This window comes from Festucalex cinctus, chromosome 15 (genome assembly GCF_051991245.1).
Source record: "Festucalex cinctus isolate MCC-2025b chromosome 15, RoL_Fcin_1.0, whole genome shotgun sequence".
Classification (NCBI taxonomy): Eukaryota; Metazoa; Chordata; class Actinopteri; order Syngnathiformes; family Syngnathidae; genus Festucalex; species Festucalex cinctus.
This window is the reverse complement of record NC_135425.1, coordinates 18,174,227-18,191,355: the sequence shown is the minus strand read 5'-3', so window position 1 is coordinate 18,191,355 and position 17,129 is coordinate 18,174,227. Positions and strand designations below refer to the sequence as shown.

General features: G+C 37.2%; 1 protein-coding gene across 9 annotated transcripts in view; it reads right to left on the bottom strand.

Moving 5' to 3' along the window:
- vav2 (vav 2 guanine nucleotide exchange factor) overlaps positions 1 to 17,129 on the bottom strand; it is a 156,913-nt gene that overhangs the window by 24,149 nt on the left and 115,635 nt on the right. For 6 of the 9 annotated variants that reach the window (XM_077496440.1, XM_077496444.1, XM_077496442.1 and 3 more), the window contains 6 exons: positions 13,970 to 14,038; positions 7,149 to 7,254; positions 5,966 to 5,980; positions 5,315 to 5,413; positions 3,965 to 4,033; positions 2,281 to 2,381 (listed from right to left, as the gene is read on the bottom strand). In XM_077496440.1, the coding sequence (XP_077352566.1) occupies positions 2,281 to 2,381; positions 3,965 to 4,033; positions 5,315 to 5,413; positions 5,966 to 5,980; positions 7,149 to 7,254; positions 13,970 to 14,038 (459 nt within the window). The remainder of the gene's footprint in view (positions 1 to 2,280; positions 2,382 to 3,964; positions 4,034 to 5,314; positions 5,414 to 5,965; positions 5,981 to 7,148; positions 7,255 to 13,969; positions 14,039 to 17,129) is intronic. The other 3 variants (XM_077496446.1, XM_077496443.1, XM_077496448.1) reach the window with 1 other exon arrangement.

The following is a 17,129-nucleotide window of genomic DNA, read 5'->3' as shown; positions in this document are numbered from 1 at the left end:
CAAGCATAGATAACCAAATTAATTAGCCAGCTAGGTCCTCAGGAACATCACCGGGATGTCTGTTGAGGGAGTTCAAATCCCCTGGTCACTGTTGTTTATGGCCACGGAGCGACAAGACAGTGGCGGCCCCATAATGAGGCAGGTTCGCGTGTCAATCACATGCGCAGAGTCAAAGCTTGTGATGCAGAAAATCTGCAAATCTAATGAACTCTTTTCTCAAAATAACCCCATGCCGCATTTTGGAGAATGTCACTAAATGTAAATATTAACAATGTCATCAGACAATTTGTTTATGAATAGAAGCTGGATATAAAATATTTATCTCAGAAAGTAAATGAGTTCCATTGAAAAGCAGGATACTAAAGAATTATTCTTTATTATTCTTTATTATTTATCCGACTGTATTCAATATTTAGTGGTGATGATGATTGACAGGAGCCCCGAGAAGATTGTGGACTCTATTTTAGTGACCAGTCAATCTGTGCAGGGGCAGGCTAGAGTAAGTTTAGGTATTTTCACAGACTCATGCAAGCATGTGCAGTATTTAAAAAAACAAAACAGACGCAGTTGTGGGCATGAACACAGTCGACTTGTTTCGCCACCAACTGAAGCGGCTCCTAATTCTTTTAAAATGTCGCACAAGAAGCACACCGATAGTCCTTGACATGGTGGAAGAAGACGCTGATTTATTTGAGTCCTATGGCAGGTCGAGGTCCCTTAGACCTCCACAGGTGGATGATATTAAATTTGTAACGTAACAATTACAAAATATTGATTTTGCACTGATCTCCTTAGCCAACTTATTATCATGCTGGTCCTTAACTCATTCACTCCCAGCCATTTTCACAGAAGCAATCCCGTTCGCTCCCGGCTGTTTTACTGGATTTTGACTGATTTTGCAAGGACCACAGAATATTGTGTTTAATTTCTATAAAAGCATGGAATTAAGATTAAAGTCTATTCTTTCATTAGGAAAAAAAAGTATGTTTCTATCTGTTTCCGTTTTGCAGCAATTAGCATTAGAACAGAGCTAAGTTTCATCAGTTTTCACAAATCTATTTAAAATTTTAAGTAATTTAGCTTTTTTTCTAGATGGCCCTGGTTGATCTCCTTTGCTCTGCTGCCACCTGCTGGCCGTTTGTGTAATAACTACCATTTCTGCAACCGTTCTTTGCAGTTGAGAGGCTGCATCAAAGCCTTATGTATGCTCTAGCATAAAAACAAACAAAAACAAAGCAAAACGTATAAATACGTCTTTGGGACACTTACAACATTAAAAAAAACGTATTTACCCGTTATTGGGAGCAAATGAGTTAACAAAAAAATTGGGCTAATTTGTAACGTAACAATTATAAAATATTGATTTTGCACCGATCTCCTTTGCTAACTTATTAGCCCATTTTTTTTTTTGGCTCAGGACCAGCATTTACCAAACTTCCTACACATTTCTTGTCTTGTTAGCTAAGCCAACTAAATGTAACTTTTTATGGTTATTCAACATAGCGGTTAATTTATGATAGAATGTCAAAACACCTTTGACACCTCATAAACTGAAGTGTGTGTTTATGTTGGATCGCGTGCAAATGACATTCCAGCGGCTGCTGCACTAGATTACGGAGGACAGACAGCAGAATGGGATTTTGTTGGTGAGATAAGCGTGAGACAGAATTGATGCGTCTCCCATGTAAAGTGATATCTGACTACCCAAAGAAAAAGTATAACTACCGTAGTATATTTAAGGAGAAATGAAAAACAGGTTTGAGTTTGCAATCCTGCGTGCGAAGAAATATAGCACACGCATGCATACCTGGACACACATTCACATTCAAAAAGGCATGGATGGGGCTTGCTCTTACAGTGATGACTGTATCATTGAAGGAAAAAGGCATATCCACTCCTGCTGTGGAATCATGACCGGGGGCAGAACCGATCATCACCCACATTACCATTACCTTGGAAGCAGCCTCACACAGCATAGCAGAAAGTCAAATCACTCCTCCCCTCAGGAGTGCAAATTATCCACACATACCGTATCTCAGGAGATGTGCAAGATCCAGATCCATCGGAAAGAAAATGCTGTTCACAGACCCAGACCTTAACTATCCCTGTTAACTTGACATTTGTAAGCTCTAAATTGTGATGTCTCAATTAATCCTAAGTATTTTCCAAAGAGAAATGAACAAGCCATTGATGTTACAAATTGTCTAATGTACGTCTAATTGGCTGAATATCCCATGTTCATATAGCATCAGCACTGGTAGAAATCAAACATCAACCAACCGTTCTTTGAAGTCAAGGAAGATCTTTCCCAAACCGTTTCCTCCGGTGACCATGTTGAGGTCAATGGCTCGAAGGAGGGCAAAATGAACTTTGATCACATCCTGAGGAAAAGAAGAGACTTGTTTTCAAAGATGCATGTCACTTAAAGAACAACAACAACAACCAGTTTTTACCCGCAGGCACCAGGTGGACCCCAACACCACATGAGTAGCCTGTGGGCCTGTTCTAAAAATAGCTTACTAGTGATGGGATGGGATTTCCGTTGTGTTCATTTGAATATATAAACAGAAATCTACAATTTAAAAAAAAGTATATTTATATTCATCTGTTTCTTACCTTTTTAATCATTGTTGATACATATTATGAGAAGAACATTAATAAGCTGAAGGTTATAAATAAAAGGTAATATGAGCAAATGTGTTGTTTCAGAAGTGTGTATCAAACTGGTAGCCCTTTTGCACATTAATCAGTACCAAATAAGTCGCTCGCAGTTTGTTGGTGACTCCTGACACTTACTGTATTATATAGTACATTAATAGAAAATAGGGCAGAATAAAGAATTGTAGTAACATCAGCATAATTAAAACTGGATATGCAAATCAGCACTTCATACATAAACTAGACGTGCAATTTCTAGAGAAATTGCGTGTGAATGCTGAAAGCTAATATTGGAAAGCATATGCAATGAAATGGAATGCTGAAATATGGAATTATATTTTTTTTTAAATCAATGTGATATGGCATTAACTTATTTGCTCCCAATAACTTATGAATGCATTTTTTAAAAATGTTTTTGGTGTTCCAAAGACATGTTTATACGTTTTTTTTGTTTTTGTTTTTTTTTTAATACTAGCGCATACAGAAGGCTTTGATGCAGCCTTCTCAACTGCAAAAAAAAACGGTTGCAGAAATGGTAGGTATTACACAAACGGCCAGCAGATGGCAGCAGAGCGAAGGAGATCAACCAGGGCCATGTTGAAAAAAGCTCAGTTACTCACTATTCTAAATAGATTTGTGAAAATTGATTAAACTTAGCTATATTCTAATGCTAATTGCTGCAAAACGGAAACAGAAATATACTTTTTTTTTCCTGATGAAAAAAAAGAGAGACTTTAATCTTTCTTTTGATAGGTTCCCTGTTTTTATAGCAATAGAACACAATATTCTGTGGACCTTGCAAAATCAGTCCAAATCCAGTAAAACAGCCGGGAGCGAAGGGGGTTGCTTCTGTGAACATGGCTGGGGGCGAATGAGTTAAATATAATGGATTTTAAATAATTGGACAATAATTATCATATTAAATTGAATTTGAAATCTGGTCCAACTGGTCTCCCACGCACTAGAAGATCTTGAAGCACAGTGTAATTCTACTAAATAAAGTGGAGTAACCCTTTGGTCACTGGACATTGCACTTTACCACCTGCGTAAATGGAATGAAAAAGAAAAAGGTCTGGGAGGTGTTTATTTTTTGGAGCATGTTGAAATTTGAACGATGCAAATCGGATGTATTATGTGTGGGAGTTCAAAGAGGACAAAAAAAGAGGGTGGAATAATGAACTGTCACAAAGAAATACATTAACATAAGTATAAATGCTTTCAACATTTACAAAATAAAAACTGAACTCTTTTGTGAATTATTTACCAGGCGCAGAACACATCAAGAAGTGTAGCTCCCGTCACTCACCTCAAGGTTGACGAAGATGGCCTCCATGTCCTGCGGACTCACAAGTTGCCTCAATGGGATCATGTAGTTCTTTAGTGGAAGAAAAAAAGTAACGAAAATGATATAGTGTACTGTATATTTACAAACACATACAGTTTTATTGCACTCCTGCGTCCAAAAGTGAACCTGCTCGTTCTACAGTTTTCGGGCTGTCACATTTCATCATCGTAATACTAACAAATAGATCAACAAGAAAGTGCTGAAGGCTTTATTAACCCCAACTCAATTAAGCTTAACGAGTCCTATGATTATAAGGAGGTTGTTTATTCTCATTTAGCCTCGTGCCGGTGTGATGTAGCAAACTCAGGATACACATTTAGTTTAATGAAATTAGTCGGGCTCGTGATTTGTTTCTGTCCATCACCTTGCAAATGAAACCTGTCAACATGAAAACTGATGTGTTAGCAATGCTGATTTCCACTTTGTTTCCTTATTAAAGGGAGAGAAGGGACTTCCAAATGGATGTGTTTACTAGGTGGGATGGTGCAGATAACCCACGGTAATTTTTTTGGTTTTGGTTTGTGTTTTGGGGCCACGGTTCAGACTTTTTATGATAAAGAGCCACAAAATTATCTCTTTACTTTGTTAGCAAAAACAGCAATTTATGATGTTCACCATTGTTTAAGCTGCTTCTTATCCGTTGAGCATTTGTATACGCATGATAATACAGTAACAGGAGTTTAATATGCATAACGCAATTGTACACATTTGTAAACATAAAAATACACCACTTTTGTTATAAGCATCGGTCGATCGGTATAACCACTCGACCCACACGTAATCAATTGTTACAGTTGTTTGGTCATAGTGGTTAAAACCTCAATGAATACAACAAGCAGAGGCTCCATAATTGAACTCTGTGGAACACCTTACGTTCCATTATACATGTGAAGTCATATTCCGACCACTTTATTATTATTATTATTATTATTTTTTGCCACAAGTCAACTACTGAGCGCACCAAATGTCCTATAGCACAGATAGGACTGTAAATACCAGAAAACTGACCATAAAGATTTTATTAGATTTTTCTGGTGTGCCTAATGTTGTGGCTTTGAGTGTCTGTGTGCTTGTGGTACGTCAAAGCCCGAGGGATTCAGTTTCTCACACGGCGGCCGATTCGGTAATAACCACTATTGATCACTTCCTGTGACATTTGTGCTCCGCAGCGAAGCTGACAATAGCTGACACTTCCATGCTGTGAACAATCCCACGCAAGGCACAGACGGAAACTCACACCACATTGTGGTTCCAGGATCGCAATAAAAATATAAACAAATATGTTTTCATACGCAACATTTCCTCACTCACCTTTTCAATGTCTTCTAGAGTCTTATAATACTTGGCCTCGGTCTCCTGGATCTCTACTAAGCAGCAATTCCGCTTGTCATCTTCTGTCATGCCCATTTTCTATAACACACATAGTAAATAAACAGTCAGAGTAATTTTCATGTTAAGACAGGATAATTAATAGCTACAGTACAGCTAACTGTTTTTAGCATGCTACATGATGGGGGTGCTGCGGTAATAATTCCTGGTGAAAATATAAATCCATATATGCACATTTACTCTTAAAATCTCATGCAAACAATGACCAAAGCACCCACTAATCTCCCCAACCGACAAACATACAAACTGTGTATCTTTTCTTTTTGAAGATAATAGGATAATGTTTACTATATGTAATGCTCATTGTGACTTGCAGCAATATAGCTGGTGCCACATGGCATTGTAGTCATCCCCTGATGTCACTTTTGCTCCCATGGGCACTGTGTCAAATCTTGGACCAGCTGCCCTGTACATCTAATTAGCACACTAATTGGCAAGTCATCCTTGAGGGACGCCAACCTTCTTTTTTTGTTTTTGTTTATGTAAACACAGTGGTGATGTAGTCTGTGGGGGAGGGGAGGTTGTTGGGTTCACTTTGAAGCTGGGATTGATCACAAGCACAGCAGCACTCACCTGCATGTATCTGATCTGCAGCATGAGAAAAGCAAATCAGTCAAAAGTAAAAAAAAAAAAAAAAAAAAGAAGATCAGCAGGAGTTATAACCTGCGTTGCGTTTTTGGTGTTTCATCGTCAGCAGGCTTACTACACAACAAAACATATTTACCCAATGATATACACAGTAAATTCTGCAGTGTAGATTTGACTCTATTTAGAGTACATTTGACTAATAGGTCATAGTAGGCTAATATTTACACTAGGAAGAGAGTCAAAAAAAACAAAACAAAACTGAAGAAAAAAAAAAGTCACTCAAGGGTTGTGGAACGAACTCCCAACCTTCAGCTTGGGAGACTGCCACACTACCACCTGAGCTATGCCCCCCTACTGTTTGTTTATCTCCAAGTAAATAAGCGCGTTAATATCGAGTTGGATTTATTGTACATTTTGAACAAATATGAATGGTGAGTTAACTATGGAACTCTTGCAATTAACTATGATTAACTCATTCACTCCCAGCCATGTTCACAGAAGCAACCCCCTTCGCTCCCGGCTGTTTTACTGGATTTTGACTGATTTTGCAAGGGCCACATAATATTGTGTTCTATTGCTATAAAAGCATGGAACCTATCAAAAGAAAGATTAAAGTTTCTTCTTTCATCAGGAAAAAAAAAATGTTTCTATCTGTTTCCGTTTTGCAGCAATTAGCATTAGAAGAGAGCTAAATTTCATCAGTTTTCACAAATCTATTCAAAATTGTAAGTAATTTAGCTTTTTTTCTAGATGGCCCTGGTTGATCTCCTTTGCTCTGCTGCCACCTGCTGGCCGTTTGTGTAATAACTACCATTTCTGAAACCGTTCTTTGCAGCTGAGAGGCTGCATCGAAGCCTTCTGTATGCTCTAGCATTAAAAAAAAAAAAAAAAAAAAAAAAAAAAAACATAAATACGTCTTTGGGACACTTAGAACATTTAAAAAACGTATTTACACGTTATTGGGAGCAAATGAGTTAAAAACATTTAACCTGACCTCCCACTATTTTTTGGTCCTCAACATTATCCTTTTATCCATTTTAATAATGTATGAATTTTAATGTGTGAATTCAGACATCTCAACTGTTCAGTTCGATGCTGGTCTAAAAAAAACAGTTACGATTGATTATAGAATATAGACTTGATCAGGTATCTAGCTCAAAGCCCTCACCATGGGCTGTCGTACTTCCACCTTAATGATGTCCTCGTAGATGTCATCGCCATCGTCCTCACACGGGACGCAGTCGTAGATGTCATCCTCACCCAGGTCGTGCTCACTGGAGAAGAAACATACCACACGTTAGACAAACCAAGTGCTCCGTTTTGAAAAGCTTGATCAGTTTCAGCTGCTTTAACTTGATGTCCACACATTGTGCTAATGTTTTCTTGCTATAAGACTTGAAGCACTGTTATGGTGGATAAAGACTTCCATTGGGGTAACTTATTGGACCAAAGAAAAAAAATGAAATAAACTTTGGTATTGGATCCAAATTGATGGTCAGAAGAGAGTGAGCCAAGCCAACCACTTTGTCATCACAAATTAATTTCCAGCAGCAATATTTAGTCATTGGTAATCTACATGTATAATAGGAACATGATATGATGAACATGTGCTCTTTGCCTTTGTTGTTGTGGGCTAAAATAATCCCGAGTTCACCTTCCTTGAGAAAAAGGGTGAAAAAGACATGATAAAACTGCCTTTTCAATCAAATATTCAGCTTTGTCTTCACGCTCATGCTGGGCCTGTTTGAAGTTTTAATTGAGGTTTCTTAGTTCACTAAAAATAATGTGCTTCCACTTGCTTCATTAAGGAAAGAAGCTGCCGTTGAATACTGAGAAGGCAGCGTGGGAGGACGACTGGCCGCCGACGCTGTCTTGACTATGTCTTCTCTGTGAACTCCAGAATTATACCACACTCCACAGAGACTCTTGTGTGACAAGGTGGGGGATTGCGGGAAACGAGACAATTGAATCAGAAAATTATATCAACAGAAAAGTATTACAAATAAAGGTCCAGTTCAAGTACGTATATAAAAGACGAGAAGCATCTCCGCAGAGAGCAGGAGGAGCTTCGAGTACATCTGAGTGAAACAAATGTGAAGAGAACTATAATTAAACAGAATCATATACATTTGCCTTACTTACCTCAAAATAAAACCAACAATTAATCATTCCTCACGAGTAATGATCATGTTTTAAAAAAGTATCTTTAAAATATTGTGTCAATTTCTCCATTCAAATTGCAAAAACATTCTTCTTGATTACCAGTAAATGGTACAATTTGAACAAATAGAACGTAGAGGTGTGATGATTATGCTGATATCCTGAATATGATATTAAAATAGCCACGAAAAAAAACTAAAAAAATAAAAAATCATCCCTTTCAGCCAAACACAGCATTGTGAAGTACACAGCCCGTGCTGGTTAAAGAGAATTCAAGATGGCGGGGAGTGGCAAAGCTACTGACATGGATTTAGTGTGAGATCGCAATGTTTTGCAATATGATGAGTTTTTTTTTTTTTTTTTTTTTACACAGTATCGTGACCTACTTTAATATTATTGGGAACCTACCCACAATATCACAATAGAAATATTGTATAGTGAGGTTTATAATGTGATGTTTGTATCATTGACTTTTGGACAAATTGATGGTTCTCCACTATTTTTGATAAGACCATACAATACCGACTGGTTACAGTGATATGAAAAAAATGTTTTTTTCTTATGTTAATAATATGGTTAGATTTTAATTTCCTGTAATAAATAAAACCATCATTTCAAAACTGCATTATAAATTTACTTGGTTTGTCTTTGTGAGATATTAAAATTAAAATCAGGAAGGGGGAAGTGGGACATCTTATAACTAGGGGAATTCAACACAATTATAAAAGACGAGGAAATAATTTGATCTGTGTAATCATGTAATCCCACTGTAGTTTTTTTTTTTTCTTTTTTTTGTATAGTGTGTGATCATATTTTATTTGCGTCTTGTGTGTTTGGTGTCTTAGCCAGGTCACTTTTGGAAAGAGGTTTTAACATCTCAATGAGTTTTTCACATGGTTAAGTAAAGAATACTGATGGATTAAAATAATGTGGTATTGTACCTGAGGACAATTTTAACACACTATTAGTCTGAACACTGTAGGTACAAAATTGCGTGCATTTTCTGCATTAAATGAGAGACATAAATTGCGAGAGATACATTCAGATGTATGCATGAGCATTTGCATGCATCACAGTGCATCAATAAGGTGCAGAAAAGGAATGAAAACCTGAGCGCTCATGAATTAGGTTACATTTTCTGTCCGATTACCAGAGTGAAAAGCCACAGGGTGTCCTGGGTGTTTACTTTGCATGCATGCAATCAGCCAAGTAGCTCAGTGGCCTCATTGACATAGATTTTAGCAAGTTGGGGATGGGATAATGACTCACCAAATCACAGCTCGAGAGCAGGTCCCCAAAGGTTAGGATGTGTTGCTTTTCAATAAAAGGCATATGTAGGAACATATTTGCATTATTATGCATCAACCCCAACCTGAAATGCGATTTGTTAGCAGTTTTTGGAACCGATCAAAGAGCAAATATACCATAAGGGTCCAACAACCTGAGATTACAGTGATAATGACAGTTAAAATGGATGTCTTACACGTTTTATTAAACACATATACCTTTTCTATAGTGACACTGTCTACAGTCAGTGGCGGTTTTTGCCATCCAACTATGTTTTTATTCCTGACAACTGACGTCATCCTTCAAAAGAAATTTGAAATAAAGTTTCTCAGATGATCACAATGGACCGGCATTGAGAATGGCCATCCGGTAATCATGGCTACCAGTCAGCAAGCCATCTAATTGGTTAACCTGACTGCGAGCGTCAAAGCACGCAGTCTTTTTCTTTCACGTCAGCCATTAGCGGTTTATATAACTGGGTTTTACCAATTATCGGACCGGACCGCCAGTGCCGACAGTAATGTTGCAAAGATGAATGTCTATGTCAGTAAAACTTCATGAACTTTGCAACTTTGCACTGCGAGTTGATGGGCCCGTTTCATACTATGTATGTATTATGACTTCAGCTTGACCGCTATGATGTTAAATTAGAATCAAATCTGTTTCTGGATACCTTGCAGCAACTAATACCTGGATAGGCTCCATCTATTTTCAAGCAATTGACTTTTCATGTCAATCCGCCCAAGGGATTAATGGAGCAAAATAAACTGCAGACGGGGTGACACAAAGAGCTTGTGACACTGTTTGCTTCAGAATGGAAAATCCATGTGTGCCTTTTTTACAGAAGAAAAACTCCCTTGGCGGCTTTGCCCAATCTCGCCACATTTCATGCTCTGTCAATTCCAGGATGGAGTCATTCATTCCAAAGTGACTGAAATCACTGACATCACACAGGTAAACGGAATAAGCACAATCTGGGTATACCACTTTAACCCAGGAGAGCCCAATTATGGGTTATGATCCAATTGAGTGTGACTCTGTCACACCGATAATCATTTTTCATCTTAACATTGAGGTAAATGACGCCACTGAGTTTCGATGACAATATTCTGTGCAAGCTGTTGCTTTTTAATGATGCCATATGTTGGGAGTTTTCATGTTTCCTCCTTTAAGAGACTCTTGAGGAGTATTATGTCAGTATAATAAATGATTATTACTCAGGAAGTGCATCATTATCCTCTTTCTCATTTTTACAGTTTGGTCAGGCACTTATTTTAAACTATGCCTCCATATTTCAGACGAATTAATAGTTTTTTGATTGCCTGCTCATAACAAGCATGGTCCGTGTGCCAAACATGACATGCTGATGAATCAATCGTGTTCATGCGTTCATTGATGAAACAAAATGCATACATGGTCTTTCTAAAAGGTCAAGAGCGGCCATGCAGCACAGCCGCATAATTAAGTCAATAACTTCCACACCTTCCATTTGTGATCACACATTACTAAAACACTAAAAATCTATTATCTTTGATTCCAGATTTTCTGGAGGCTTTGGTAATTTCGCAGTGGTTCTTAACCTGGGTTTGATCGAACCCAGGGGTCTGCAGGTGCATTGGCTGCAGGTGATCACGCTACATCGCTCGGCCTATCTGTGCTGCAGGAATTTGATGAGCTCAGTAGTCGACACGTAGCTGTTGGTACATCGTGTGATTTCTTTATTACTGGAATCCCTTCACAGCGAACTAATTAGATGCAGGAATGAACCATTTCACATCTCGCTATACTATACATTAGGGATGTAACGATATCCAAACATCACAATACGATATTATCACGATATGAAGGTCACGATACAATAATTATCACGATGTTGTTGGGGCGTTGGCGATATTTAAAAAAGATCACAATATTGTAAAAAAAATTAGCTCATACTAAAAAAAACAAACAAACACAATATTGTGCTTTTGTACATAACAGCAATGCATATAAACCACCTATAATCTTGAATAACAATATTGAGGCACTTACTTGGTAATGCAAGCACACATTGATCACTTCACAATCCATCTGATAATTAGTGTAGATTTTAAACATAGAAGGCCAAAACATCCCTAATGAAAATTAAATTGCACTACTAAACTATCCACTAGAGGGTGCTAGAACTGCACAAATGGAAATCAACCTGACTTTTTTTTAACAGATGGCTTCCTTTTAAAATATTGTGAACATGACGATGACGATATTGTGGCAGTTTTAATATCACGATATCACGATATTGCCCTTATCGTGACATCCCTACTATACATACGCCACTACAACATCCTTCCTTGCATTCTCTTTTTATAAAAATTTGTATTTTTGTACATTTGTATTTCTTTACTTCCATGCCTTGAACTATTACTATTATTTCTCTTGCCACTCTCAATGCAGATTTGAGTCATGTTAACCGCACTCTAATCCTGTATTAGCCTGCTTGGCTGCCTTTTCTCTTCTCGAGAGCGAGCACGCACACTTCCGCTCCCTATAGAATGTCACAATCACACATTCAGTGGATGTATATCTACCCCATGCATGCTTCCATTCCCAACTCCCTCTCTCCTCCCCGTATTGCCATGTGATGAATGGCACCTATCTCGCAGCGGGTAACTAATTATTCTCCATTTATCTGAGTTGTCACCACGGGAAACACTGCCAAATCAGAGCAGGCCATATGAGTCTTTCACAGCCGGAAAACCCACACATCCACATCATAAAAAGTAGTGAGGCCGGACGCCAGAGAATATTGCTGGTGTCACTTTGGCAATGAGCAGAGTGACAGGGAGTTCTTTGCTCATTTCATTTGAGGTTACAAATATGTATAACACAGGAAGAATTTCGATATAGTCCATTAATCAGTGTTTATTTCAGTATTTCAGGTCAACAATGTTTACTAGGGGTGTGAATTGCCTAGTACCTGACGATTCGATTCGTATCACGATTCACAGGTCACGTTTCGATTCGATACCGATTAATCCCGATACGAATTTATAAGTCGATTGTTACGATTTTTTTTCATTCAAATTTAGAAAATACTAATCAGTAAGCTTGTAGAGTGTAAGATTTATATGAAAATGTATTATTTATTTATCTGATACATCAGTCTTAGAGGTTTCATGTTTGAACAGCATTAAAATAAAATATTAAGGCTTAATGTTCCGTTCATATAACATTCTTCCATGCTCAAGGTGTGAATCCTAAAAAAAAAAAAAAAAAAAAAAAAAAAAAAAAAAATAGATTCTGCCGATTATTGAATCGATTCGAGAATAGCGCGATGTAGTATCGCGATATATCGCCGAATCGTTTTTTGTTTTTTTTAACACCCCTAATGTTTACTAATAAAATATGCATATGATGAAACCATAGCTTTATTCTCCTCAAGCATTTGGAATTTGACCAACTTTTCTAGGAAAAAAAGCACTCAGAACTTTTCCTGAATCATGACATGACGTCATGCCACACTTCAGAGTACCTCTCAGGAACTTCTTTGTCTGGGTTTATGAGTTGAATCACCTTTGCATTAAACCATTGTCATTATATTTTTTGAACATCTTCATTAGCGCTGTCAAGAGCAATTAAATTTGTAATAAATCACACAAATTTTTCGGAATTAATCGCGATTAATTACATTTTTCTACCTCTATTTTTACTACTTTCTACGAAGCTTATAATAGATGTTTACGTGAGTAAAACCTTCAAATTAACATAAAATCATCAAATACGAAGTATATTTTCATACAAAGATGGTTCGAATAACTTTGCTTGATTATAGTATAAAATTCTTCTCTTGTTAAATATGACTGTTTGCAAGCAAAATGAGAAAAACTGAGCTTTACAGGCAGATTTCTTATATTCTTGTGTCATACAAACAACTCAGAATGTCTCACTTACAAATAAATAAATCAATAAAGATGACTTGACTTGAGGTGCGGTGGTGTAAACTTAAGTAGGATATTTTGAGATGATACGCCAGAGATGTACAACGGATACGGTATTTTAATTTGGTGTTGCAAAGTTCGCAAATTAAAATTTCTCAAACAAACAACAAGCAAGTCAAAATGAAATGAAAAATATCTATATTCTGTGCTTGACAGCCCTAGTCTTAATATTTGGATGATAGTTGAAAATGATATCATTTTTCCTAAATAAAGTTACAAAAGGCTTATTATGGTAACAGTTTTGCAAAACTACAGCGGTGATTTAAAAAAAAAAAACAACAACACACAAATCCAAACAAATAAACTAAACAGTATCACAGGGAAAAAAAATCACACACAAGCGTATTCCAAAATGGTTTTGTTGCAGCTTAAGAAAATATGAGGAAAAGCTGCATGTTACGCCATTATAATTTATAGTTTGAAGCAGGGTTTTGCATTTTATTGTGTTTAGTATGGGCAGGGCGGTTTCTCCAGATAATGAATGGGAGTCACTTCCATTTTTAATGTGACATATATACAACATATTTGTCTGTGTGTGAGTGCGTGTTATCGAATATCAACTTACTCTGCCAGCTCCTCAAGGCTTCGGTAGACATCATCCTCGTTCAAGGCTGTGTCTTCTGTGGGAAAAGGTCTGAAACACAAACATAGAGTCAGAGAGTAAAAAACACTTTATCAAAAGCCCAACAAGAATGCGTGTGCGTGAGTGAGTGCGTGTGTTTGGGGGTTGTTGGGGGGCGACAAAAACACTTTTCAAACGGTGTTTTCTCTCTGTCAGATTGTCACTCCCCTGTGCATCACACATTCAGGGCAGAAGCCATCAGTCATAAAAAGCATTGTCAAAACATGTCAGCCCACTGATGACAGATAAAAAAAAAAGCATCTTGCCATCGTCAACTTGGAACTGGAACTGGATTTGAGCAGGGAAGAGATCCTTTTTCCAAGATTGATGGATAGGCGTCGCGTATTTTGGACATTTCAAGGACGCTCAGAGGCAAAACAGGAGATTCCTACTGATTATTTGTCAACTAACGTGGCTGCAAGTCACACAACCAACAACAAAATCAGACAGTAAACGTAATACTGTAAATCATACATTTCACCTTCCCGTTGACACAGCGACTATAAAACCACTAGTCGGAAGTGACAGCACATAAAAACTAATGACTTCGTGATCAGCTCATTAAACAGAGAATTTTTTTTGAATCTTTTAAATGTCTGCTCTCTGCAAACATTCTCAAGTGCATGATTAGATCTTGGTTGGTTTTGACGTTGTTCTCAGAGGAGCTGATTGCTACAAATTAGAACCTATTACTTCAGTGTCATGAGCAATTCATGACTATTAAAATCATTAAGGTGATAATGTCAGCCACACTAGTGAAACTGAAACAGCACTGTTTATATCAACGCTAAATATGGAGTCACTTACCAAGGTCTAAATTAGTATCAGGACTTCAAATGTCGAAAGGTTTGACTTAAATGTGACTTCTTTCAAGTAGATGCCGTGTTCAATTAAATTATGGGACCCTGTTTTATCACAAAGTGTTAATATTCAACAAAGCCAAGCTGCCTTTCCTGTTTTTAGTTTTATACAACAGGGGCTCACTGCAGGTATTATTGTGTAAACATGCCGCCATCTTTATAAGGTAATTAAACTGAATTCATTATTGGATCATATTTATTGTGTTGTGTTTTGCTCTTCCAAAGCAGCACTGGTGTTCGTGTGGAGGACATGGCGCATAATCTTTGTTCTAGTTCAAGGATGTGCAAAAGGTGGCCCGTGGGCCACATGTGGACCCTTTATTAATAATAGAAAAAGACAAAATAAATGTATGGAACAGAAATAAACCATTAATTCATACATTCTTGTAAACACGTTTGTAAACACATAGTTTTTCAATATTATGACAACCGCTGTTGGTTAGTGCAAGTTTGTAGGAAAGTAGCTAAATTTGTTTTGATGCTAATGATATTGGGGGTGGGACTTAATAAGTTTCTCTTCCTCCCACTCCTTTTCAGGCTAGGTTTAGAAAAAATTGTTTAGAAAAATTGATATATTGTTAATGTTGATTATTGCCTGAAATAAATGAACAAATGAAATGAAATGAAATGAATAATCAAAGCTTGGTTACATATACATTTTAATATTCATTATCATGACTTATTTGTCGGAATTATTCAGTGGTGTAACTCAAGACTGTTCTTGTTAAACTGCAATATATATATATATATATATATATATATATATATACTCAGTTACAAAAAAAGCAGTTCATTTTCAGTCAAGTGTGAACATACTGTACATATTAAGGTATTTACTGCATATATTACTCGAAGCACTCTCCACATGAGCAGCGTGACAGCTATCATGTTAATGAGTGCTCAGCTAGCGAGTGTCAAAGGTCATCCATTTCTGTCATTCATCACTCACTCCCCCAATCATACGGCTACGCAATGATTTAATTTAGCAAGCCAAACCTTCTCTGTATCAGATGCTTAGCTCAGTTAATTTATTAAATCTGGTTGAACAATACAAAAACTTCATGCGATTTCTGCAACTCTCATCACTACTGTTGTGAGCACAACACAGAACCGGGCGCCTCCTCCCGAGCGCAATAACACACCCACATTTGACGACCCCCTCCAATGAAATGCACACTATATTATAAGTTATTAATGGAGTCCCGCAGGGCAAAATTTAATTACATAGTAGTTTGTGGGGCCGTGCCCTTGCATCTATCACCTCAGTGTTGTTTTGCGGAGCCAAGCACTCTCTAATGCTGCTGTTTTCATTTCTCCTAAATGGTGCAACAAGGTGCAATTGAACTATGTTTATAATTTCATCAGATCTCCTCTAACAGCCTGTCTCCTGGCTATTCACCGCCATTATTGGCTACGCGGCTCGTTGTTGCTTCATGCTTTTTTTTTTTTTTTTTTTTTTTACAAGTCTACGCACTGTGTGCTACTTTCTACATTCTTCGGAAGAAAAGAAAACTGTTTTACTTTACTAGAAAACTCTTTTCTCTATGCCACTTCATGACTCGGCTGAGGTTGTATAAATTCCAAAATGTTATAAAGTGTGAATGTGGGCAAGACTGTTTATCTACATCTGATTTATGAGCACAAGTGGTATAGAAATGACGAATGGATGGATGTTTTAGTACAAAAAATAAAATAAAATACTGCATAGACAGGTTTAAAATTTTGATTTAAATGTAGGGCAGAGAAAAAATGCATCAAAACTATATAATAACCCTATAATTTTAAAACCATATTTGCATTGCTTAGAACCAACGTTTCACGGACATTTGTTGCTGCGGCTGACCGGACGATGGACCACACGTACTTTTCCAGCAACGGAATAATCTCTCCTTGGATTATGCCCAGGGTTAGTTGCCGTTTTTGTCCTCAAAATTGCGAAAGTTATATGTTGCAACTGCAAAGCGAAGCTGATGTCACTTGGTGCGGCACGGGGGTGTAAACGTGTGATCTTGATCACCTACAACTTTAGGACTAAGATGCAGATCAAGATAGGAAGTATATATATCTTTGTTCATTAATTTTATGAATCCAAAAGTCGCTAGTTAAAACATATTATATTGTATTAATTTTGCAAGTGATGCAAAACTTAGGGTAGCATAGCTCGATCCAAAGCACAACTCAATGACAATGGTCGCGTTTGGGTGTAACTTGACGTGATAATTGTGGGAAATATGCAAGAAAAA